The sequence below is a fragment of the Podarcis filfolensis genome, assembly GCF_964270895.1.
Source record: "Podarcis filfolensis genome assembly, chromosome: 6".
Taxonomy (NCBI): Eukaryota; Metazoa; Chordata; class Lepidosauria; order Squamata; family Lacertidae; genus Podarcis; species Podarcis filfolensis.
Genome location: NC_139609.1, coordinates 47,214,918 through 47,241,247, shown reverse-complemented (window position 1 = coordinate 47,241,247; position 26,330 = coordinate 47,214,918). Strand labels below are relative to the sequence as shown.

The 26,330-nt window shown below is 42.8% G+C and overlaps 1 protein-coding gene across 3 annotated transcripts in view; it reads right to left on the bottom strand.

The window, feature by feature from the left end:
* Positions 1-13,350: 13,350 nt before the first annotated feature.
* The window catches only part of MKNK1 (MAPK interacting serine/threonine kinase 1), a 37,731-nt gene continuing 24,751 nt past the window's right edge, over positions 13,351-26,330 (bottom strand). For all 3 annotated transcript variants that reach the window (XM_083619642.1, XM_083619640.1, XM_083619641.1), the window contains 7 exons: positions 24,939-25,043; positions 20,234-20,289; positions 20,042-20,137; positions 17,292-17,486; positions 16,757-16,921; positions 16,236-16,279; positions 13,351-15,938 (listed from right to left, as the gene is read on the bottom strand). In XM_083619642.1, the coding sequence (XP_083475768.1) occupies positions 15,710-15,938; positions 16,236-16,279; positions 16,757-16,921; positions 17,292-17,486; positions 20,042-20,137; positions 20,234-20,289; positions 24,939-25,043 (890 nt within the window). In that variant the 3' untranslated portion in view covers positions 13,351-15,709. The remainder of the gene's footprint in view (positions 15,939-16,235; positions 16,280-16,756; positions 16,922-17,291; positions 17,487-20,041; positions 20,138-20,233; positions 20,290-24,938; positions 25,044-26,330) is intronic.

Sequence of the window (26,330 nt, the reverse complement as noted above, 5' to 3'; positions counted from 1 at the left end):
CCCAGTCAACAGGGCCCATGGGGGATGGGGGAGATAATGACCTGGCCTGTCAACCAGATCCAGCAGCCCACCCCTGATGAGTCCGACTCAGTATAAGGCAGCTTCTTAGAAGCCTTACTCGGGTATTAGATCTACTTGCATTCAAGGAACACATGGAGCAGGACCATGTCCCCACCTACTTCCTTCTGCCATACATTTAACACAAAAGCCTGATCAATCAGGTGCTAAACAAAGGTTTTTAAAACTCTTCCCAAAAATGTCCTGCTTCAAGCCGTAATGAGCCACTAAAGGAAAGGGCTTCCATAGCTGAAAAGCAGGTACCAATAACATCTCTCTCTCTCTCTCTCTCTCTCTCTCTCTCTCTCTCTCATTACTCTTAATTCTTGATAAGTGCTTGCGCTTCAACAGCCATAGATATCAAGGACGGTTCCTGGAAACTTGGGTGTCTCTAGGTGAGCTAAGTGAACCCTCCAAGACCATTGGTCCCTCATTCCTCTACCCCACCATATGCATGTATGTATTATTTCATAAAATTATACACCACTTGATTATAGGAAACCTCAAGGCAGTTTACACAAAATATAAAGTCGTTGCTTTAAAAAATGCCAATAATTTAAGGTCAGTGCAAACAGAAAGTAATCAACTGCCTCCACAGTAATTCAGTCACAAATCTGCAAGAGCAGAATATGGTGTTTTGAGGTTCTTTCGGGATTTAATACATCTATCGTGGTTCAAGACCTGTTCATGCATGTGTGCATGGGCATGTAGATGTGTATACTTTGTTCTCAAGAAGCAGACACAGAACAGGTTGCTACAGATTATACAAATTGCTTTGAGCACAAAAATGGTTGTTATGCTCTATTTCACTGTATGTTTCTTGCATTCCCTGTTGCCCACCCCCCACACCAGTGCCTGAACAGTTGATGGGAACAAGCTCTACATGATTATTAGTACCATCCCCATCATGCTCTCTGGCTGGTTTTATCAGCTGTTGAGCAGCCCCAAACGTTTGAGGATTTCACATGGCTGGAAGTCTAGAAAGCTAGTTCCAACCCAAAAATACATATTTTAAGCATTTTTTTATAATCTACCTTCGTAGACTGTTCATTTCTGCTGCGTAAGAAGGGGAATGCACTCTGCTAAGTGAAGGAACTTGCTAGCGCAAGTTAGGAAGGGTATTAATAAACAATATATCCTCTTCTGCCACCCTCAATATTCCCACAGAGATGATGCCTTAACTGAGCTCCATCATGCAATGAAGAATTGAGACAACAAATTACTTAACCTGGAACAGGTCGGTACATATGAAACAATGTGACTTCATTTTCCCAAAGCATATTGTTCTAGACAAAGGGAACAGTCCCAAAGAGTCATGGCAATGCAGTGAAATGACAACTTTAGCTTCCTAAGCTTGAAAATATGACAGGCAGGCACCACCTTCCCAACAAATTATAGTATGAGGGCTGCACTGGCATAAGGTAAATAAGGCATGCTTGTGCCACAGGCTTCAACTAGTCTTATATTCATTCCTGACCCCAGGAAACTCTGGTGACTGTTAATGCCAGAGAGGGCAAGGAGTTAAGGAAGTGATGCACAGCCAAAATGAGTCCATAGAAAAGCAGCGGCTAAGGTGCATGGAGTTCGCACATGGATATTGACATCAAATGGTTATTTACACATTTGAACAAGCTGTCACAGATTTAATCACTACTGGGCATTCGTACCACCCAGTGTTAACTCAAAAACAACTGATGATGGACAGAAAGGTTGTCTTGCAGACCTCTCAAAACTGGTGGGGGCTGAGACTTCCCAAACAGGACTGAACTCCCTACACATTAGGTGATGTGCAGAGAGTTCAGTATTGCTTTGTGTAGGGTCCAGGCATGTCACTTCCCAGCAGTAACTGGCAGGCACCCACAGGCTAAACAGAGTTGAACTTCCCTTGTGGATAGGGGACAATTCAGTCCTTCTTTCTGCCTGCCCCATACCTGACTTCCCGTATTATGCCAGGTAGAGGCAGGTGGCTGTGGTTTCATGAAAATGGTCTGTCAGGCCAAATGCGGAAGCCTGTCAGGCCAGATCTGGTCCACAGCCTAGATCTTCCCTACCCCTGATCTAGACTTAATTAGCCATGAAATCAATGAGGCAAGTTACCCATGATTAACTTAAATCTCATTGATTTCAATGGGACCAAACATGACTTGGTCTGGATTCAACCCTATGAATACAGTGAAGCAAAGAGAAACATCTGGTTTGCTTTGTTCTCCAAGGGTGAGCACAGCCTGAAATTTTCATGCTAAATTACCAAGGTTTTGTGCAAATTAAATAGTACTCTGTTTTCTTTATTAAGACAGGAAGTTTGTTATGGAACCCAGTGTTCCTTACTGCTGTTATCAAGCCTAATTAATAGAATTAGTATGATAATTTTTCCGTGCTCCCACAGCTATAACAACCAAGTGGCTGAGAATTAAAATCAAGACTCTGTCGCACATGCTGAGCTGATCTTACCCTGTTGCTGATCTCCTTTCGAGTGTGAAAATAGTCGCAAGCATTTTGGGTGGGTTTGATATTCATTAGCGCTTGGGTTCTGAAACTCTGGGCTGGACCACCCTGAGAGGGCACAAGACCCATGGAAGTGGGGAGGGGTAGTAAGAATGCCAGGCACTCCCAGGCCATTGGAGCAATGCTGACTTAGTGTTTAGCATAAGTTCCTGCCCAAGGCAGCCTTTCTCATTTCTTCCTCCGTAGCTCAGCCTGGGAGGAGAGTAAGGGTAAAGAGTATGAATACAAGAGAGTGCAGGTGATGGTCAAAGAGGAGCTGCCCTTCTTGACACACTCTAGTATGCCTTCACCCCAACTAAATGATCTGCAAGAAAGGCCATCAATCACATGCCTTGCATGAGATGAAGGTGGTCTCGGGTTCAGTCCTTGGCATCTCCAGTTAGAGCTGGGGGACATCCTGAAATCCTAGGCATGTGCTGCCAGAAACTGTGGACAGTACTGAGCTAGATGGATCAATGGTTTGACTCATTCTCCTCCTTACATGCAGCTGTCCATGTATGCACACACATGCTCTTGGCAAGGACTTGCACGTACTCAGCCTCAGCACTAATAGATATGTTCCTCTGGAGAAGGGCAGAAGCAGAGCAATGTAAATATGGGTGAGAAGCCAAGTGCTACATGTTTAAGAAATGCTACTTCAGCAGCCTCAGGATTCTCTCATGCTGTTTGAAACAGCCATTTTTCATTTGGTTTTTAGTCCCTGAAAACATGGCTGTTTTGTTCTACAGTTCAGGAAGAAGCTAATCTTCCTGCTCTCGCGAATTGTTTCTCTGCCTCCTTTTTGAGAGGTGGGTTAAAGTGATACCCGTAATCTACCTACCACACATGGGGATGGGGGAAAAGCAAGAGCACTCTGTCAAACTCTTGTGAAAAGGTAAAGCTTTCAATGCTAGCAGAGACACTATTAATTATAGAAACAGTCAAGATATGACACAAAGCATTAGGCCATACACTTTCATCATGAATATAAATGCATAACATCTACAACAGTGCTGCATCCACAAATAAATATCTCTTGAAATATACAGAGTGAGGTCAATAATGTGTTGCCATAGTTCCTAGGTTAGCAATGGAGCAAACTGACAATATAAATCCAAAGTAGAGAGTCAAATGGAAAGATGAAAGGTGCAGAAATGATTTCCATTCCTCAGAAGACTTAGGTATTTCTCATGCATTATGGTGGCAGTGTGGGAGCTGTTTGCATTTGGCTTCATTCCAGGATGCTGCTGTGAATTCAGACTGACATTGTGTGGGAAGATCCTCCACAAGGAACCCCACTCATACAATGTGGGGTCTTTGGTTTCCATAATATATGAAGGATACCCTCACCTTTTCCAGATGCTGAGACATAAACTTTGTCAATAGCTTACCTAAAATGTTTCAGTGCAATGTGTTGAAAATCTTCGAAACAATTCTCAATTCTCAATGGGGTACTGGTCAGTAATGATGCTGTGGTTTAAACCACTGAGCCTCTTGGGCTTGCCGATCAGAAGGTTGACAGTTTGAATCCCCACGCCGGGGCGAGCTCCCATTGCTCTGTCCCAGCTTCTGGCAACCTAGCAGTTTGAAAGCACACCAAAGTGAGTAGATAAATAGGTACTGCTGTGGCGGGAAGGTAATCGCCATTTCCATGAGCTCTTGTTTCTGTCACAGTGTCCCGCTGCACCAAAAGCAGTTTAGTCATGCTGGCCACTTGACCTGGAAAGCTGTCTGTGGACAAACGCCGGCTCCCTCAGCCTGAAAGCAAGATGAGAGTTGCACCCCAAAGTCGCCTTTTACTGGACTTAACTGTCCAGGGGTCCTTTACCTTTACCTTACAGGTCCGCATATCCTAGAATAATAGAATCTTAGAATTGTAGAGTTGGAAGGGACCACAAGGGTCATCTAGAACAACCCCCAGCAATGCATGGGACATACAGTTACTGTGGCATAAACCTACCCCAGCCCATATAAGATGATGTCACATGTTGGTTGGTTGTTAGTTAGAGTAGCCTTAATAGAAAGAAGTGCAGTCCCCAAACTCCTGTAATACATTCTGGTGGAATGTAATCCTATACATGGCTGCTCAGAATTAGGTTTCATTGAGTTAAATGGGTAGGTATATTAGATTGCAGATTAAATTCTGAAAGCAATTGATTTTGGCAGATTAGATTCTACCTCTGCCATGAGTGCACTGTCAGACACAGAATTTAAGAGACATATAGTTTTCTGGACATTCTGAACCAACAGATGAAGTGAGGGAATTAAGTGTTAATCAAATCTGATTGTTTTTAAGGTTTTGCAAATAACTTTTCTTCTTTTTCCCAACCCATAGTAATGAAACTATCTTTCTAATGTCAGGAAAGGGCAGGACTAAAAACTGATAGTTTGGTTATGATATGTGCCTTTTTTGTTTACTTCCAGTTTAAACGTCTGACAGTGCAATCCTACATAGACGTCTACTCAGAAGTAAACCCCAATGAGTTCAATGAGGCTTACTCAAAGGTGCATAGAACAAATGATTAAATTACCTCTTAAATTATATTGTTGACCAAAAAAATTAAAAAAAAATATTTGCGTCCAAATGCTTAAGCAGTGCTTACATGTCTGCTGCTTCTGTGTGAGGAGGGAGGATTAAGAGAAAAGTAGATCTCTCTGGCCCTCCCTGTGTGACCCCCCCCCCCAAAGCAGTCCTACCAGGTTCAGGGATCACCAGTCTCCACTGCCCCCGCTATTGCTTGAGATCAAAGTAGTGCAGGGGCTACCTCCCAGTGATTCTATTTGACGCAGAGGTCAGTGTTGCTGTGGCAACACATCTAATGCAACTTTAATTCAGTTTGTAGAGTCAAATGCTACAATAAATAAAAGAAACAGCTCTGATTGCAGCCATTTTTCCCCTGCCTCTCTTTCAGAAACCCATTTCCACTGATTAAAGATACATACACCAGTTTTGTAACATGCAATATACAAAACTTGGGGGTGGGGGTGGGGAGAGAAAAGGAAAACGCACATACAGACAGATCCTACTCAGGGTATTCAGGCCATTATTCCACATTCCTATTCAGGAAAGCAGTGGGAGGTTTGGGGGGGGGAGGGCATGTTGCAAGCATTTTATACCAGTGTGTTGATCTAGTTGCTGGTTATCATCTAGGCACAATTCAAGGGTTCTCTGATCAATGGTACTAAAGATGGTGAAATTTTAAGTTACTCTTGGGAACAACCATGCAAAGTATTTAGATAAACATTTAGCATTTTGTACAAATACCCTTAAATACATGTGTCATTTGTGCAGCAGCTGTGAAAAAGAGACATTTCATATTGGGGAATATTAGGAAAGGAATTGAAAATAAAAGTGCCAGTATCCTAAACACTGTAAATGCAATAGTTTCTTTATCAAAAGATTTAATGGATTAATCTAATGAGTTGTCTACACACTGCAGTACTAGGAGCAGAGAGACCTGGTTTCAAATACACCCATGGCCATGGAGTCTATTGGGCAACTTTGGGATAATTAGAGAGTGGGAATATAAATATAACCACTGCCTTTGAACTTGCCCTAGGCAGCACTGCTATCAGCTTGCAATTGCTTCAGTAACCGACAATGGAAGCAAAAGTAAGGAAATGCTTTTGAAAACATGATCCCATACCAAATCTGTGTGTTTTTCCCCAGCTATTCTCAAGAGCATGAACATTAACATGTTTTATTTAACTCCTCTCCCTCATCTCTTAGGATTTTGTGCCAAGCACCTGACCCAACTTTCCTCCAGAGTGAGGTCTTAATGAGGCTCATTTGCAGTCAAGTGTCTGCAGAGTAGGAAGTTGGCAAACAATTCCCCTTGTTAAGCAGCCTGGCTCATGATTGTCTTAATGATGCAGCTAACATGATGATGATGTGAATGCATTGCCGAGACTGAACACAAAAGGGGGAGCCATCACAAAGAAAAGGGGAAAGAGAGAAAGATTCACCAAACATTGAAATGAGGGGGGGGGGTCCTTTTCTTTATTTTAGGGGATTATTATCCTCATTAACTCCACCAACCGAGTACCCTGGGCAATTCATAGAAGGAAAAATTACAGTGTTTACAAATAACTATACACGAGTTGTTTTGTGTTCTCGCAGCAAAAGACTGCAGTGAGGAAAAAGAAGCACAGAAGGGCAACTAATGCTACAAGAAAATTAAGGGAACCATTTAGAAGATTTCTTTAAGCCATTTTAATTAAAGTTTCAACCCACCCAATTCTTTCACCACCAAGGTTGAGCTCCATTTAGGAACTTTTTTTATTCTAAGAGCCACATTCCCTCTTGGCCAACCCTTTGAGGGCCACATGACAGTGACAGGTGTGGCCCTCCATCCAAAGCACATCCATACTCACAGCACACAAACCGACTCCTCCCTGCCCCAGGTATTAGCTTTAAAAAAACCTTTTATAACATTTGAGAGTTTTACTAGGTAGTAAGTATAAACTATCCGTTTCTTCAAAGTTTGGACTGAGCTCATGCTTGAAGAAGAGTGGGACAAAAAGTGTTCAGGATCATCACTTCAAGTCCTGCTGAGAGGCTTTTCCTCCCAAATATTTGTCCCAAATATTTGCACTTTTCTCTGTGACATTTCACAGTCATAAACTCAGTCATTACAAACTCAAAAAGAAAAAGGAGGGTAGTAGATGCCTTTGGAAATATTGACAGGTCCCTATGCTCAGCTGACAATGCACAAATGACCCTTGAAGTGTTATTGGAAGAATTTTTTATACATCAGACATATGTCTTTTCCTTTCCATGATGCACCTGTTTCATTCTTTAGAGTGACTGCCTTCTGCAACAAGCCAGTCTCAAAACAAAATTGAGTGTTTGTGACCCTGACCAGAATCTCATTAACATTTTCTTCAGGCAGCTTTAATGCAATGAACACTTTTACATAGGTAACACACCCAATCTTATAGACTTATCTTTATATCGAAGATATTGGCATGGCTGCTGGAGTCCAGCAACTTATACAGGGCAACAGGTCCCCCATCCCTGGAGTAAATGTTGGCATTTAAAAGCATTGCCCTCTGTATAGTTCAGGTTCATTTATATGCAGGGCACTGTAGAAAACTGAGTCATTATAAATCAGGGACAAGTGGAACATGCAACTGTGGAGTGCTCCTATTCAGAGACCCAAGCATTGAATCAGCCTACCTTTTCCAGGAAACTCCATTCCATTAGACTCTCAGTTGCTCCATTCACAAATAAAGATGGAGATCTGTGACCAAATAGGGCTGCCCCATAGGCCTTTGGGGAGTTCAGGAAGGGCTATGCTGAAGAAGGAGCCTTTAAGACAGAGAGACTGGAAGGAGGCGAAGAAACAGCTTGGCTGATGAAGTGGAGGGCAGTTTTAGATGTAACCAGAAACATAACACAAGGCACCATTGGGAAGTGATAGTTTCACCTCTTGACTACTCCCATCACAGAATCCAAATACTGAATGAAAGTGTTTTTCTTAGTACCAGAATGCTGAGCTCCTTCACCCACTATATTATGGTCCTACAAAACAGACAATTTCTATAATCAAGTCTTTAAATGAAGTCACAGAAGTCTTCAGACAACTGCATCTAAAAATAGGCTCCCATGACTCAAAGCAGTGGGCCTGCAAGTCTTATGTGTTACATGAAGTTAGGGAGGATTACTAGGCTTATTCCATCAGACCTGCTACAACGGATGCTTATTACTACCCTCTGACACCTAAGAGGTCAGAAACCTTTTCCTAGATGATGGATATGAAATAGCAGAGGGACAAAATAAGTTGCACTGGTTATACAAGTTGATACCGTAGCCTACTGATGATCTGTAGGCTACTGTATGATGTTCATGGCAGTGAAGCCTCACCATCAAAAGCACCTACTTGACATTGGTTAGGAGGGATTTCTGTGCACACCCTCCCTCTAAGAGCAATGCTAGTCTGGGCAGAGAATAATCCCTGCCGCCTTCCTTGAAGTTTGGTTCCATGGTCCTTGGCTTGGATTCCAGGCGGCACTCGCTCCAGACAGGGACAGCAGAAATGGCCAGGCATCATTCCTAGGCTGGCTGGCAGCATCCCCCACACCTACACCCTGCTGACTCTCCTATCAGATGCCCAGGATCCACGATGAATAATCACAGAGGAGAAGGAACGCCAAGAGTGTGAGTGGCTGAAGCAGCAAATAGCACATGTTTTGAGAAAGTGAGGCATTGGGAGGGGGTGGCTAATGAATGATCTGCACATAGCCAGTCTGGCAAGCTACACAGGTTATCTATAAAATCGGACGGTTTGGGCAGAGTTTCATTGAAGCTTGTGCACAGACTGATTGGCCGCAGGGCCGTGCAAACTGAGGCTACCTGGTGGAGTCATTTCGCTACTTCTTGAGGGCTTCCAAGTGGTGGATTGAAGTGCTTGTTTGGTATGTATACATTGCTTACTGTTTGTGTATTTTGTATCGCTTCTGAATCTCATTTTAAAAGAACCACCTTTCCTTTGGCAAGACACGTGGGAAAGGAGATTGTTGCAGCAGGAGTGGGAGACACCCATGACTCTTCACCAGCCTGACTCAACCCTGGCTCCCTCCTCCCGCTCACTGGTTTGGGCTTCTGCCTCTGATTCTGGCCTTCTCTCTGTCACAGACTCTTCCAGCTCCCTAAGCCCTGTTACTCCTTCAGCTTCCAACACCTCCTCTTCCCAGTCCTCTCCCTCTCACTACTCATCATCATTCCACCACCACTCCCAGGGCTCTGGGCTTCTTCCCTCGGGGGTTCCCCAGCTGGTTCCTCCCACCATTCCTCTGCATCCAACCAGTCCACAACACCCACTAAGAATTAATAAATCCTCTTATTTTGCTAGAAGGGTCACATCCTCAATAGGATTTGCTTGTTGCTGCCCAAGAAGCAGGGCATTAAGGGGAGCTTACATGGAGAAGGAAGGAGCTTCTGAGAAGAGGAACTTGTACAATGGAAGTGGAGCTGAAAGAGAATCTCTTGCATGCAGCCCAGGGAAAGGAACCGTGGAATGGAGGTACGAAGGAAATTATGGAGGTTGGGAGGCCTATGGGCCAGGGAATCTAAGGAGTAGATTGTAGCTGAATGCGGCAAAGTTTCATAAACTGATGGAAATTTACCAGCCACATCTCTAGCTGCCAGTCTCTACTCCATTTGGGTTTCGGCACATAATACTTCTCTCCCTCCTGGATGCTTAATCCTGCTCAAGCAGTGGCTAGAAAAAGGAAGCTACTTCAATCGAGCAGAAGAACCATAACCTGCACAAATCACCAAATTCCATCCTGAAGGAGAAACCGGTGTTGCAATTATTGAAATTTTAAAGTTCAAACTTGAATTCAGCAGAGTGACCTTCTTTTGACGGATTTATGGTAGTTTTAGCACAGCCTAATTAGAAACAGGTTGGAGGCTATGTGACTTGATTAGCAACAATTCCAGCTATGTCACATCACTTTCTACCCAGTCCCCCTAGGAAAAAAATTGAATCTTCTTTGTCTCTAGGAGAAAAATGCATAAACATAACATGCACGCTTCTTCCACCGGGAGAGAACTGGTTGATTGGCACCAGCACTTTTGAAAGAAAAAAGGTTAAGTACCTTATTCTCAAACAGCCACTCTTTTTATTCACATACCATTACTTGTTTTAAACAGATTTCTCTATGACTTTCAAAGTGAACTGATCTCTTTTTCTGCCTCCATGAGGATTTTAGCTGAATAGGACAACGTATTTTTGCACCTTTCCTGTCCCTACAGATTAGGAGTCATTTGTTGCCATTGAGTAAACCAAACGCGGGTGGCGCTGTGGGTAAAACCTCAGTGCCTAGGACTTGCCGATCGTATGGTCGGCGGTTCGAATCCCCGCGGCGGGGTGCGCTCCCGTCGTTTGGTCCCAGCGCCTGCCAACCTAGCAGTTTGAAAGCACCCCCGGGTGCAAGTAGATAAATAGGGACCGCTTACCAGCGGGAAGGTAAACGGCGTTCCGTGTGCTGCGCTGGCTCGCCAGATGCAGCTTGTCACGCTGGCCACGTGACTCGGAAGTGTCTGCGGACAGCGCTGGCTCCCGGCCTCTAGAGTGAGATGAGCGCACAACCCTAGAGTCTGGCAAGACTGGCCCGTACGGGCAGGGGTACCTTTACCTTTACTATGCATATTCTTCACAATACTGTATCAACAAAGTGCCCTTACATTGCATATTTGGGTGTATATTGTTCTCAGCTGAACTGGTTAAATGTAATAGTGCCTGAGGACCAAGGCATACTTTACATTGCAAATGCGTAAAACCGTTGGTTCTCTTTGTGAGAAAAATAGAAGAGGTTAAAATCAGCAGGTGATCCGTGGTTATGAGGATGTGGTTAACCATTTCCCCTGTGTTTTTAACCTGTAGACCCATGATTACTTTACTCCAATGGTTCGCCATGCAGCCATGAACTCATGGACAGAAAAACACATAGACTTGTGAAGTGCTGCAATACTTGAGGGTATTGGAATTTGAGAAAGAGGCTTGATATGATATAGGAAGCTGCCTTATACTGAAGCAAACCCTTCGTCCATCTAGTCTAGCTCGATAAAGACAACACTGTTATACTGAATCAGATCAATTGGTCCATCTACTTCAGTAATGACTACCTGAAGATGCCAGAGATTAAACCTGGAATTCCCTGTATGCAAAGCAGATGCTCTTCCATTGAGCTACAAGCCTTCCCCATAGCTAAAGTTCAAGAATGCCTTTTACAAGATCCCTACCACTGCTACAAGCTGCAGTGGTAGGGAAAATAAACCCCACCAAGGTCCACCACTCAGTGTGACCCAATGATCATGCAGTCAGACTTCCACTGTATAGACAAGAACACTCCAGGCTTCCTTCTCCCCTTTCCACCTTAGCAAGTACCATAAATACATGCTTACTACTTTTACACCAATCCAATACTGAGCAAGTACCAGATAAAGTGGTTATCACTGGTGTGCAACTCTCCTGCTCCCCAAAGCAGTAGGTGTGTGTATTATAAACTCAGAATTCTTCAGGCAGAATAAGCATCAGCATTTAAAAAAATTCATTCTAACAATTTCAAAGGAGTCCATTGAAATTCATGATTCTTGTTGCAAATCAAATCCTCCAAATTGCATTAAATAAGGAGGCTCTCCTATTATCCCCTCAGGCTCCTAAGAGTGTTTAAATCCTGCCACTGCACAAGGCAATCTATTGTTAAAACAATAGGTCCATGCTGCTGGAGGGGTTAAGTGGACGTCCCTGAGATCCCACTACAGAAGTGTGGCACAGGAAGTGATGTTGCTGGTGGTAGATCCTGAAATGTGTCGTGAGGGGGGTAGAGCAGGGCTGGCCATAGATCTGCTAGATCAGGGTTTCCTAAACTTGGGTCTCCAGTTGTTTTTGGACTACAACTCCCATCATCCCTAGCTAGTAGGACCAGTGGGTCAGGCATGATAGGAATTGTAGACCAAAATCAGCTGGAGGCCCAAGTTTGAGAAACCCTATGCTAGATCCTAGGTTGATCCACACGCTTTTGCTGCTAGCCTGGAAGCTGGTGCAGCAAAAAAGTAAACACTGCCTCTTCTGTCCTGGTCAGCAGGGTTGTGGATGCTGTAGTCCTTGACCCCACTCAAGATTGCTCTGTCATCTGTGAATAATTTATTGTTGTGTTGTTGCTCCTATTGGCAGAAGAGGTAATGCCAAGAGATGGAAGGCTACTCATTTCTAAGGCTGAGCCTTCTTAATCATATACCCAAAACTGCAGTGTCTCTATTATTGGATTAGTAGCAAATAATAAATGAAAGGAATAAATGAAATAGTAAGCAGTAAAGTGGAAGCTCTGAGAGTGGGCACCAACATATGCTTCTTCAGAATTGTCAAGCCTTCAGTTGCCATGGTAGCAGGTTCCTAAAGAAACCAAAGATGTTTTGTGCCTTACCACAGCAATGGTCCAAAAGAAAAGCCTTGAGAATTAAATAGGCAGATCTTTTCTAAAAAAAACTAATTTGCAAAACAGCCCCTTTTCTAATGATCATACACAAAATTAGTGTCTCTGGGGGAAATATACCCACATGGGTCTAAGATCAATAGATTATTTTTATACCAGCAATAGGGGAGAGGAGGAAAGGGAGTTTTCTTAGAGCTTTGTTTAAGCTAAAGGATGAATTATCCAGTTTAAGAATACCGATAGTAAAGAACCCATGCAGACACACTGCAGAATTCTTGCACTGCGGGAATACAAACTCCAATATTTATTTGTTGGATTATTTGCACTTGCTTTCCCTCTCTCTCACACAGCAAGAAATGTTTTAGTGGGTGAGTTAGGCAAGAAGAAAGCAATATATAATCAAGTTATTAATTTCATCTGCAGGGCTGAAAATAGTGATTGAAACTAACAGAAACAGCAGCAAAGTGTTGCAGTGTATCCTTACCTCCTGTTGCTCAAGCTTCTGGCCAGCCAGCCACAACATGCTCCAGGATAGTTTAAAATATAAGGGGTCCAAGGAGGTCAATTCACTCGCAGAGTTTTCCATTTTTCTTTTCCAAATGGCCCATGGTTCCAGGTTGTCACTTAGCATGTTCAGTGCTCCTTGGGCTGCTTGTGAGGAGGGATTATTCCCTTTGTTTAGACCTCTACTCTACTGTGAGAGAATCTCTGCATTTCTAAGGCAACGTTTCTACACCTAGGATTAAGCTCCACTGAACTAAATGGGGCATACTTCTGTATAGGACTGCAACGTTACATCCAGTTTGAGAAAAGGGGATCTGTAGAGTAATTCAAATAGTAAAAAGGAAACAAACCACAGCAACCCAGTTTAGAGATGAGGTAAGTTTAATTCTCAGTACGCTATTAATTAATGTGTCACATACATAGGGAGATTTCTTCCTGAGTTTTCCAATGCCTTGTAAAAACCATTAGCTATGGAGCACATTAAAACTGTAACAGCCTAAAGTACATTTAAAAACCACAGTATATAATAATATAATTAATAACCTTCACTAATGGTACAATGTATAAAAGACCTTAAGTGTGGCCATTCTTCATGTGCAGTAATAATAAAAGCATATAAATACATAACTTTTATTTAAAGGCAAAACGTGAAGATAGGCAGGCTGAGTTAAGATAACTGTGATTCAGATCCTTCTAGCATGTTGACTTTGTTCCATCTCCTGCTTCTTCAACATGAACACTGATCCTTTGAAAGTTAGATTCTTCCCACTTTTCACAATTCACTGGCCTAAATTTTCAGCAGCTACAAGCAAATTTAAATAATCTTCTTGAATTTCCTGAGGTGAACAGCCTTAGCACTTCCAATAAAGCAAGGCTTCTTAAGATACTGAAGATGAAGTCACTAGCTTTGTGTTAAAATAAGACTACTGTGAAACCACAGGTGATTTTCAAACCACGAACTTAATCCTCAGGGGTATACTTAATTTAAAAAACAATCTGATGTTACTCCCATCACTTATATTGCCACAAACCCACTCAAAAGCTCATTGCACTGGAGCCTGAAAGGCTTGAGATGATCCAAGCCTATTCCAAACAAATTGTCTTGTCTGAGATAATATGGGAAGGGATGCAGACAGAGCAACAGCTGGCTAAGAAGTCACAGATGACCATGAGAAAATGTGTGCTACAAAAAATGGCATATACAAACCCTGCAGACTCCCCTGCTCCACCTTCAACTATATATCCTTAAATAAGTATGGAATGTACATTTCAACAGTGAGAACCCACCATGACCCAAATTAAGGGCAGCCCCATGTTGGTTTACCCATCTCAATGGTATATCTTTCTGCTTGCTAAAAAAAGACTTTTCACCAAAATTGCACTTAGAAATTACGTTGCTAACCTGAAGGACCACTGTCCAAGCAAACAATTAAGTGCTCCTAAGGTGGGAGATGGTGAAAACAATTATGCAAAAATGGAAGATGACGAAGTTTAAAATTAGAGCATGCTACAACACAAAGCTCATTTGAAGCAAACAATCATGGGATTAGTTTAGCCAGCCAGGAGAAATATCTAAGCAAGGAGCTAGGGGAATACCTCGTCACTCCCCAAATCAGGACCAGTCCAAATTACGGTCATGATGTGGGCACTGTGAAGGAAGCTCTTCCTAGTGGTGTCACTGCACATAGAAGCTTTGACATCACTGCTAACACCTGTCACAAGCAGTGCACTGCCACAGTGCTACATGCCACTAGAGTGCACATGATTACAAGCTTTCAGACATTCCCATTTCTGTGTAGACCACCACCACAGGAAGCTTTGCAGTGGTGCTCACACAGGGGTAGTAACAATTTGATCTTTTTTGTAGGTCATAATGAAAAGGTACATTCCTTGTGGAAATGGTTTATAAAGAATTAAACCCATCGCTTCAAGCAATTGCAAAAGTAGATCACCTGGAAGTAGATCACAACGAAACAGGAAGGAAGGTGTTACTAAGGATAGGAAGTATTTACATCCCGAGGGCTGGTTTCAAAATTCATTTTTGACAACAGTTTTTAAGATGTAACCTGTAACAGGTCAAAACGTTATTTTGATGTGATGGTGGAAATGACCCAATTCTGATGATATTATCTCTGCATCAAATAAACATGCCTTGAACCTTCTGAACGTCACATGGACAGACATCCAGGCAAGTATAAGGCCCCTAATAAGTTACAAGTACTACAGAAAGCGACCACCAAAGATAAGTAGTTTGTACATTTAGTTCAAACTCAGAACTTATAGCAAAGAAAGCTAAAAATGCAGATAAGCAAAGCTTCCTAAAGGATGGTCCACATAATTATTTGGTGACTGCAGGTAGAGATCTGGTGTTGTGCAACTATTTTAAGCTCATTCGAGAGCCTGTGAACTCCAAGCCCTATTTCCACTATTCACAGGGCTGGTGGCAGGGATTTATCTTCTGGTTACAGAACACTGTGTGCAAACATTGCCCTATGTGGTTTGTTATTTCAGTAACACAGCAGCAATGTCATTTAAGAACATCATATAATTCAACACATTCATTAAAAAATAAAAATAAAATCCCAAGGAAATAGTCCCTTAAATCACTTCATCATAAACTTTGTTGGGAAAAAAGTCTTTTTAGAACACTGATGCACCCATGAGTTCTTTAAAATGACCATACAAAAGCTGACCCCCAACTCTGGCAAGCAGGAAATGTACATCAAAGGGCTGCATGAGGGGCAGGCTGGAAGTCACTGCTTTTCGTGGCCTGAGCCATGGCTCTGCGTTTGGCAAGGCGGGATTTGGAGGGGGGAGAAAGCTTCATGGAGCAGAGGGCCTGGGTGATGCTCTCTTGCTCTTCACTGAGCTGATTCTCGTGCTGGGAGAGCTGACGGTTCAGGGCAATGGCCTCAGCTGCAAAGAGAGTCAGCTCTTTCGTGCTGCTGTTCCTGTAGGTGGGGAAGGAAAATTTCAGTTGAGACCTTAAATCTGGCAGAAAGGCACAGGTTGTCTCTTCACTGCCTCTCTTATACATAACTAAGTTAAGTTCTGTGATTAATTTCCAAATAAAGTAAGAACCACAGTAAGCGGTAGTCCTTCAGACAATGGAAGTCACGTGCTCTTGGCAAAGAGCTCTTCTGACTAATGCAGCCCACTACTTTGTCCCTAAACTCCCCTGATTTGATGGGATCCACCCGACAACCGCCCTTTCATCTAGTTGTGTGAGAAGCTCAGGAAAAGGTTACCTTTGGAGAACCTGTGGCGTAGGCAGTCCTCTTTCAGATGCATGCTGCACACAATGGAAATGATACAAGATTAGTTGAGGATCCTTAGCAGAAAAATGGATCCTTACAGAGTTCACTATATGGAATGGCCATTTATAAACAGATTAAATTTCAGGTGAATTAGATAGTCAGATACAGGCAATGAACATAGAAATAGAGAGATCACAAGAACAAAATACATAAGACTTTGCATTTTGCCTATATCAACATAAGGAGAACCTGATTCTTCCTAAATTGAAGGTAGAATTAGTCTCTCGCTAAAATCCCCATTCAGGCTACGGTGGAGATATTGAGGATGCATGGAAATAATTTAGGCCTTTACTAGCAGCTGCTAATGAAAAACATGAGCCACATGGCTCAAGGCTCAACCACTATTCACTTTTATAGCCTAGTACATGACAAAGATATATCCTGTGCAGAAACCTGTGCTTATTACTGATGCTATATAAATAAATGTTGTTGAAAGGCACCACTGTACTTACACCTTGTACCCATGGATGCTGCAGCACCTGAGCGGCAGTAAGCCTCTCCTTGGCATCCCGGACCAGTAACTTTGAGATGAGATCCTTAGCATCACTGGAAATATGAGACCAGTCCTTTTCAGGAAACTCATACTTGCCTTCCTGGATACTCTCAAACAGCTTGCTCTGGAATAAACACACACACACACACATATAAATATACTATGTTGACAGAAGTTGACTTAAAACTGTCATTTCCAACCTTTTACAGAATGACCCAAGTCACCTTAAAATCCTTACAGCCCTATATTCCTGAATTTTGATGGAAGACTAGCATCGCTAGTCTTTATTAATTGAATCCATATCCCACCCCTTTGCGACAAAGGAGTTATGGGCAGCAAACAGTATACGCTAACACAGCTTTAGAATGGAACTCTGCATGTCTCGAGGGCAACAACATATAGCCGTTCTCCAATCAAATCACTTCTGAAGATGTGCAGGGGTGGAAATTGCTGCTACCTTCCTCCACACATGCCCAACATACTCCTCTAGTTACCTGGCAAGTTTTGCAGGCTTCTCCCCTCTCCCAGCCGCAGTCTGTGCCACAGTTCCCCACAAACGGCGGGTACCCGCTGAGCATGATATACAAGATCACACCCAAGCTCCACAAATCACAGCGCTTGTCGTAGAATGTGGCTTCTTCTGTGAAGACTTCCACCACCTCGGGGGCCATGTACTCTGCAGAACCACACTAGCAAAGCACATATGAGAGAGTTAAGACAAAAACCAAAACCAAGCCAAATGAAAGTGACAGAGAAACTTCTGCTAACTGCCCCAGGTCTTTTGTTTTCAAAGGAGCATCTAAAACATACTGGTCAATAGATGCTCCTCTGCTTCGTGGTTGCTGTTTTTAGACCATTTTAATACATTTTTTTTAATGTTACCACATCAGATTATTATTTTTCACAAAACTGTTGAAACCTCATGGCTCTTTGAATATTCAACCTTTTCATACAAAGCTGGCAGAGTATAAACCCAGCGCAGGGAGTTCTTCTACTGATACTTTTGAACACATGGTTGAGGAAATCCAAGGCAAGATAATGGCCAGGTGATAGGTGGATGCTAGGATAGTGGTCAGGAGGGAACTAAGTACTCAGTACTTGCCTTGTTAACCACCTACTTTACCACAGATGCAGATGGTTAACAATCTGGAAATTCAACCTACTGCAAATCATTCACTCCAAGGCAGGCAAACGCAGACTCCAAAACACCAGGAACAAATCTGTAGCGTAAGTCTAATTCACACTCATAACACAATACCAAGCCAACACGTTTAAAACCAATGATTTTCACTCATTGCAAATTTCACACTCCTTGCAAATAAGCATGAGATTGCTGGTTTGCCGCCCACAACTCTGGCAATAAAATACCGAACAGTTGCTGGGCAACAGCAAGACTTATGCAGAAGCAAATGATATCATGAAGGATTTTAATTCTTAGCTATTTCAGTAATTATTCATTAAAAATATTGCTTAACTGCCCTTTATCAACAGATTCCAGGGCAGTGTACGAAAGTGTGAATACAATTATTTCACATTACATTGGTATTTGAAAAAGCACAATTTTAGACTATTTCTGCACAGTCAGAAATTGTTAATGTGGTGACATAATTCATTCTTGCAATACTTTGGACTTGCAAATATGAAGCGTGTATATATTTGCTTCCGCAATTCTACATTTTTTTCAGGTTTCCTGCTCCCTTAAATCATTCCACTCATTCTTCTTTCATGCCCATTATGTCTGGAACAACCTCCCCAAACAGCTTGCTCATTCTGTCTCCCTCCCTCCCTCTCTCTCCCTCTCTCTCTCTCTCATTCAATACCACTGATGCTGTGAAGCCATAAGCTGAAATGTAATTGAATGCATATTCACTGCCCCCCCACGTTTACCCAAATTTATAACTTTCTCCCTTTCCCTCTATTTTATCCCATATCAAACTTTAGATTGCAAGTTCCTCAAGGCCTTTCTTTTTGTTAAAACACCCAACACATTGGTGGTGCTATATTAACACATATATTATTTAATACTAACGAAGTTAATGCCTTTCAGATCAAACACGTTCATTTTGCAGCTGGTTCTCTTAAACCCTTAAAATCAATATTCCCCTAAAAGGATGGTGAAATATTAGCATTATCAATATAATGTTAATGATTGGTTAACTTGCCTCCAGTAAAACTGTGTTATGCTGCAGCAGAAACTTCCCACATGCCCATGTCTACCAATTAAATACAGCCCTGAGCGTTGGCTTGAGGAAGAGCCATAGTCCTCCATGGTACAGCACACGGGTTACATATGCAAATTTGATCCCTGGCATCACCAGGTGAGACTGCAAAAAGTCTCCATCCTGAATTCTGGAGAACTGCTGCCAGTGAGTGCAGACCAGGGGTAGCCAACACAGTGCCTTCCAGATGTTATTGAACTACAATTCCCATAAGCCTTGGCCACCGTGACTAAAGATCAAGTATGATGGATGTTGTAGTCCAACAGCATCTGGAGGGGCACCATTGTTGGCTACTTCTTGTGAGGGCAAGACTGAGCTAGATAGGCCAAAAGTCTGACTTTTGCAGCTTCCTATTCTCCTATGCAGCATTTAAGTCCTTCCCCACAATGTATCATTTTTGCATGCTACCAGCCACATACGCCAGTCTTGTGACCCAGAGGCCCTCACGCAAATGGCTGGGCGGCAGTTTGGTCCCATAAACTGGAAGCAGATCTCATGAATGTGATGTTACATTTCTTTGCAGAGATTGGAGGGAGAGGGAGAGAGGAAACACATGTAAGACACCTCTCAAGCACCTCTTTGAAGTCAGACTTTGTGCAACATCATACATACTAGAACTAGGGCTGGAGCACTATCACCATGTAGGAAATTGTCTATTACCATGTAGGAAATTGTCTCCTTTAGCTGCAAAAATTGAGCATGCAGATTTGAAGGTTGGGTGAGGTCTGCTATACACACTTCACATAACTTAAGAACATTTGCCCTGCAAAAGACTAGTTTACTTTGAGTGCCCTTTAAAAAATATGAAGTTGTCGGGGCACCAACCATATGATATCTGCAAGAGACTGGAGTACACTCAACCAACATGTCTGAAGTTCCACCTTTGGCAATACTACTGAACTGCAACTTGATTACTATGCACATTTGTGCAACTTTGAGGCACAAAAGATTAAGTGTCGCAGATAAGATGCCCATCCTTCTCCCTGCATTTCAAGCATATAGCTAATACATAGTAGTCTACATACTGGAGTGGTCAACTCAGGAGTAGTGATTGGAGTACATGCGCTGTTGAGTTTCACCCCACTTCCAAGGTCAAAGTCACAAATTCTCACTGGCGACACCTGAAACGAGGGAAGGAGAAAAACCAGAAACTAATTCACTCAACCCTGAAATCCACCTAACAACAACCAAAAGAGTATCACAAAAGAAGGATGTACCTTACTGGGAGATTCACACAATATGTTTTCAGGTTTTAGGTCTCGGTGAGCAATACCTAACATATAAAACAAGAAGAAGTGAGTTGTGTCAAACTTAAAAGAAAAGAACGGTATTTGCTTCTTGGTGTTAACATACAGGCTGAAGCTGTAATCAAGCAGGTTGCAAGCTGCACTGTGTGCCCAACCAGGATACTAGGGTACAGTCAACCAGGTTGAGCAGCCCTAAATGGCCACAGTCACATGGGGATGGAGCCCACGCCATGCCTCCTTCCCTGCCAGCACTGATCATATTTCTGAGAAGGGCAGTGCCAATGTAAGATGAGGAAAGGGCATCATCTCCTTCCATGTGACCAGAGGCTTCCAACATTTCCAAGCAGCATGGAAAAGAGCCACGCTGCAGTAGTTTTCATGACACTAAATTAAACAGAAAGGGACTTTTGCTGGGAGGCTTGAACCCGCCACAGGAAATCCTCATATTGTATAAAGTATGTAGCACTGTTCAGATGTTTAAGAAAAATATGTACTGAAAAAAAGTTTATTTTGGAACTTTCTGCACAACACTAATACAGTATCTTACATCTAAATAGCAGCAAGGGAAAAAAAACAAGCATTCTACTGCAGCAAGGTGATGAAAAACAAGCCTCTCTCACCTTCTGAGATTTCTATAATTTTAAACAGCAAAATGATTAAGTGCTGAATTGCAATGATTGCTTCAGTTTCCTGTTTAATATTGTGCATGCTATTGTTTAATAAAGATGTTAATAGTACACAGTGGAACCATAAACTAAATGACAAAAATCAAGAGATATGGCAGTAGATGATTCCAGAAACACGTATTCCCACTGCATGGCTTCTTTCCCAAAACATAATTTTAACAGCTCTGCGTGTAAAGTCTTTTGCAGGGCATCACTGCTCTTGCCATTTCTCTCCTCCAGTGAGCAGCAAGCTCCATGGACAGTTTAAAAAGAAGCAAGCCACAGAATTCGCAATCAGCAAGCATTCATACTACTCCTAGCTCACTATTTGGTTTATATAAAATATTTATACCCTACATCTTCCACTGAAATCACAGCCTCTCTATGGCTTAGTATCGATTTAAGAATAAAACACAATAAATCTACAAAACATTGAACAGCACCATAAAATATTGAAATGTAATCTTTTTAACCAGCTATCTCTACACGCTGAAAGAAGTAGAGAAGCATGCCTGGAACAGTGAATTCCGTACTCTGAATGCTCCTAATGAGAAGATCCAATACAGCAGAGGTATGGGAGAAAGACTCTTCTAATGACCTCAGTGTGGAATCATGTACACAATCCCTCAAACATCCAAGTCTAAAACCATTTAGGGCAATAATATGGGACCTGTGCTTCCTCCCTGCCCTGCTACCCTGGATGTTGTTAAGACTCCTATTAGTGCAATACTTTAATAGGACTGAGCTCCCAATAACATTTTGCTTCAACTGAAATTTCTGGACCCTTTTGAAAGGCAAACTCAAAAAGAGTGTGTCTAATTTCAAAGCAACCAATGAATGTGTCAGCCTTTTCTAGGAAAAGCTGCAGTTGATACACCAGTTGAAGATGAGCAGAAGTGCCACCCTTCTGTCTAGTTCACAAAAGCTTACGTCATATGGAATCTGTTAGTCTTTAAGGTACCCTAAGACTCTTTGCTCTTTTTGCAGACTAAACACAGTTCCCTTGAACACCTAGAATGTGTCAAACACTTTCTTCCAGATTGGCTTCACAGTATTTCCACCTCTATCTCATCTGGATGAAGATTCAGTCTGAGGATTAAGCTTCAACTTGCTGGATGAGAACGTGAGAACATAAGAAGAGCCTGCTGGATCAGGCCAAAGGAGCATCTAGTCCAACATTCTGTCCTCACAGTGGACAACAAGATGCCTGTGGGAAGGCTGCAACCAAGACACAGGGGCAACAGCCCTCTCCTGTTCATGACCCCAGCAAGTGGTACTCAGAGGCACACTGCCTCCAATTCTGGAGGTTGTACAGAGCCACTGGAAGTCTTATCCTTCATGAATTTGTCCAATCCCTTTTCAAAGCTGTCTGAATCAGTGGCTATCCCGGCATCTTCTGGTAGCTAATTCCACAGTTTAATTGTGTGTGGTGTGAAATACTTCCTTTTGTCTTTCTTGAATTCTCCAACATTCAGCTTCTTTGGGTGGCCCTGGGATCTTATGAGACAGAGAAAAACAACTCTCTGCCCACTTTCTTCACATCATCCCTGATCTTATGCATATCATGTCTCCCCCATACTCAACTTTTTTTCCTAAACGATAATGCACCAAACACTGTACTGTTTCCTTATAGGTGAGTTGCTCAAACCCTTTTATCATCTTGGTTGCCCTCTCCTGAACCCTTTCCAGCTCTGCAATATTCATTCAGAACTATACAAAGCACTTCAAGTGGCTTCACCACAGGTTCACATAATATAATATAGTATTGGCAGCTTTATTTTCAATCCATTTCCTAATGGTTCCTAACATAAATTTCTCTGTTTTCACAGCTGCCACACACTGGACCAGCATTGTCACAGAGTCATTCATCATGACCTTGGGACTCCTTCCTGGTTGTCACTGCCAAGTTAAACCCTCCGTGGTGTTTAGGTCAGCCCAGAGCGTTTAAAGATATCATGCACTGATTTAGGACTTCCACTGCTCCCCTGGCGTCAAATAGAAAGGAGAAGTAGAGCTATATGTCATCAACATTCTGAGGATAGCTCACACACACACCACTGCCAAAATGCCAATGACCTCTCAGTGGTTTCAGATAGAAGCTAATAATACAAATTTATTTTGCGTAGGCAGGCAGACATCCCCCCTCTATTTAATTCAAGAAACAAAGGATGTCCTCATAGCCCTGTTACACCTCATTAAGTCATTACTAACGATTATTCAGTGCAGATTATTACCAATAGCTTCTGTTTTCACCTCAAGTCCACCCAACTTGTGTCTGACTCCAAGCTTCAGTCCTTAACTACTCTAAACAAAACATCTCTGCTTCAGTATTTGTTTTCACTTTCTCCATCTCAAGTCAAGCTATTCAACTCAGCAATGCTATTTCCACAAATCAATTTCTCCTGCAGACTAGCCATTCAAGCCCCTCCAATTCTAAGCCCTCAAATGGAATTCTCCCACCTTCAAAGCACACTGGTAAGCTGTTGCTATGGTGGTACCAGAAAACAACATATGAAAGTAGTTACATCAGTTTTTAATTAAATTATGAGTAAGAAAACTCCCTCAATCTTTCTTTTAGCTTTTACTTGGCTTTTAACTTTTAATTTAGCATAAAAAGAATATCCTGGAGATCTAAAAGAGCAAAATTAAAATTTCTGGCATGAATGTCTGGCTGGAGATGGTTTCTCACACCAGTTTCTCTGAAATTAAACTGCTTGCCTGGAAATTAACAGCTGCTCATTTGTGACGTAATGTCAGATTTCTTAAAAGAAAAAAATGCATAATAATAATAATAATAATAATAATAATAATAATAATAATTTATTATTTATACCCCGCCCATCTAGCTGAGTTTCCCCAGCCACTCTGGGCGGCTTCCAATCGAGTGTTAAAAACAATACAGCATTAAATATTAAAAACTTCCCTAAACAGGGCTGCCTTTAGATGTCTTTTAAAGATAAGATAGCTGCTTAATTCCTTCACATTTGAAGGGAGGGCGTTCCACAGGGCGGGCGCCACTACTGAGAAGGCCCTCTGTCTGGTTCCCTGTAGCTTTGCTTCTCGCAGTTAGGGAACCGCCAGTAGGCCCTCGGCGCTGGATCTCAGTGTCCAGGCTGAACGATGGGGGTGGAGATGCTCCTTCAGGTATACAGGACCGAGGCCGTTTAGGGCTTTAAAGGTCAGCACCAACACTTTGAATTGTGCTCGCAAACGTACTGGGAGCCAATGCAGATCAGACCCAAATAATATCAGTATAGCAAAACCAAACTACTATTACTAAGGGATGAATCCAGACAGTTACTTCTACTTAAGTTTCCTTTCAAATCAGTGGGAACTAAATCTAACCCTGGTAAGATCCAATCCTAAAAAAATGCAGGAATCTGAAAACCATGCTTAAAATTGTAGAAAAATGTATAATTTGCTTTATGATTCCTGCAGCAACGCTCTCATTGACACTTATTTTACACGGGCAAAATGATAGCAAAGTGATTTTGGGGGCACTGCAGGCAGTTCCCACAACAAATGAACATGGCAGGTCCTCTGCCACTCCAGAACCAGATGTATATAGCTTACATTTATCACTAAACCCTTGACTAAACCCAGTTAGCTTGCAGAAGTATTTATCAACCTTAATTTGCTCATTATCCCTAACTCAAGAACTTGATCAAACAACCAGCTTCCTTCATAAAGCCCAAACCTATTTGGCTACCAGACACAATAGTTACCTTTAAGTGCAGCATGAATACTAGTCATCATCTCCAAATACCAGTAGGCTTTTGCAAATGACATGTACCCTGAATCCCCGTGTCAACCGATTCTTGCTAATCACAGACACTGTGGCACAAAGCCAACAGCCAGCGCTAGTTGGCATGTCACATGTGGGGAGAAAGGGAGTAAATCACAGAAATGCCCTGCCTTTCATGCTGATCTTGTATTTATGTTAGCAGACCTTGTCTGGCTTGAACACTGCTGGCTAATGAGCCTGTAAAATGGAGGAAACGCATTTTCACCTTTTGTGTGGAGGAAATCCAGAGCACAGGCGATGTCTCTCACCACCCTGCTGGCTTCTCTCTCATTAAAGTGTTTTTGCTTTTGTATGTGGGCCAGGATAGAACCTGTGGAGAAAAAGGCAAGCAGGTGCTTTGAAAAATACAGTGTGACTTGAAAGCAAACTATGCTAGACTCAAAGCATCCAACAGACTATGTAGTGTGAACACACATGCTAAGATTCAAGTTGAATAGCACAGTTCTCTTCTCAACATGAACAGGGCCAAAGGTAACGATGGTAATGTATTTGCTTTTAGCAGCCAACAATTTCACAGCTCTATAATAGAGAACACACAGATTGACCTATGCATGATTTTTCAGAAGCAAATCCTAAATTCAATAGGACTTATTCCAAATCTAAGTGCATATACTACAGGGGCAAGGAGCCTGTTGCCCTCAAGATGTTGCTGGAGCACAATTCCCATCACCTCTGGGACAGGGCTTGGCTGGAATTTAGGAAAAGCCCTCCCATGCATTTGGGGCATACTCAAAACCACTTGATGTGAAATTCTTTATGATCCTTGTCACAGCACGGGAGAAGCAGATTCCCCACCCCCTTTGTCTCTACCCCTCTGTCCATTTCCCAAAACCAAAGGCTCGACAAATCCTGAGCACGTTACTATCGTTTAACTGTTCTAGCTGCCAGAATGCACCAAACTCTTCTTATTAGAAGAAATCCAATCTGACTTTAGGTATGTATCGCCCTGGTACATGTGCACCATAAGAAGAAACCCAACTTTTCCTAGAAGTGCTTTGCGGAGTAAAAAGGCCACAACCACATCCGCTGCCAGGGTTGGCTCGAGACATTGTGCCACTGTAGACAGAACAGCCCCCACCACACCCTGCTACAGATCTAGTTCCCCACCCTGCTGTGTCTCTGCCCCCACACTGCTGTCAGCCCCATCACCACAACTGTACCCTCACCTGTAGCTGCACCTGCGCTGCCACCACAGCATGGTGGCAAGGGCACAGTAGCAGTGATGAGAGTAACAGGGCTGTGTTGGCAGCACGGGGGTGGGGGGGCGGGTGTTGGATCCGCCACCTGAAGCAAATGGCTGCACCTTGCCTAAAGCTGTTGCGCGGCGGCCAGGGGGAATTGGGGGTGGTGGCATTCAGCAATTGGCACATCTCGGGGGAGCCAACTCAGGACCCAATGGATTCTGGTTTGGCTCAGCCCTGCCCTCACCTTGGAAAGCCCCACTTTGCGGTTTCTGGTGTCTGGTACTAGTGGAACTTCCGTCTGCTGGCATGTTTGGTGGGTGGGTGGGTGGGAGGGGAGTTCTGTGTCCGCAGTGATGCTGGCATCACTTCCCTGGTGGCAACAGGCCGACAGGGGCCAGCAGGGCTGGGAGGAA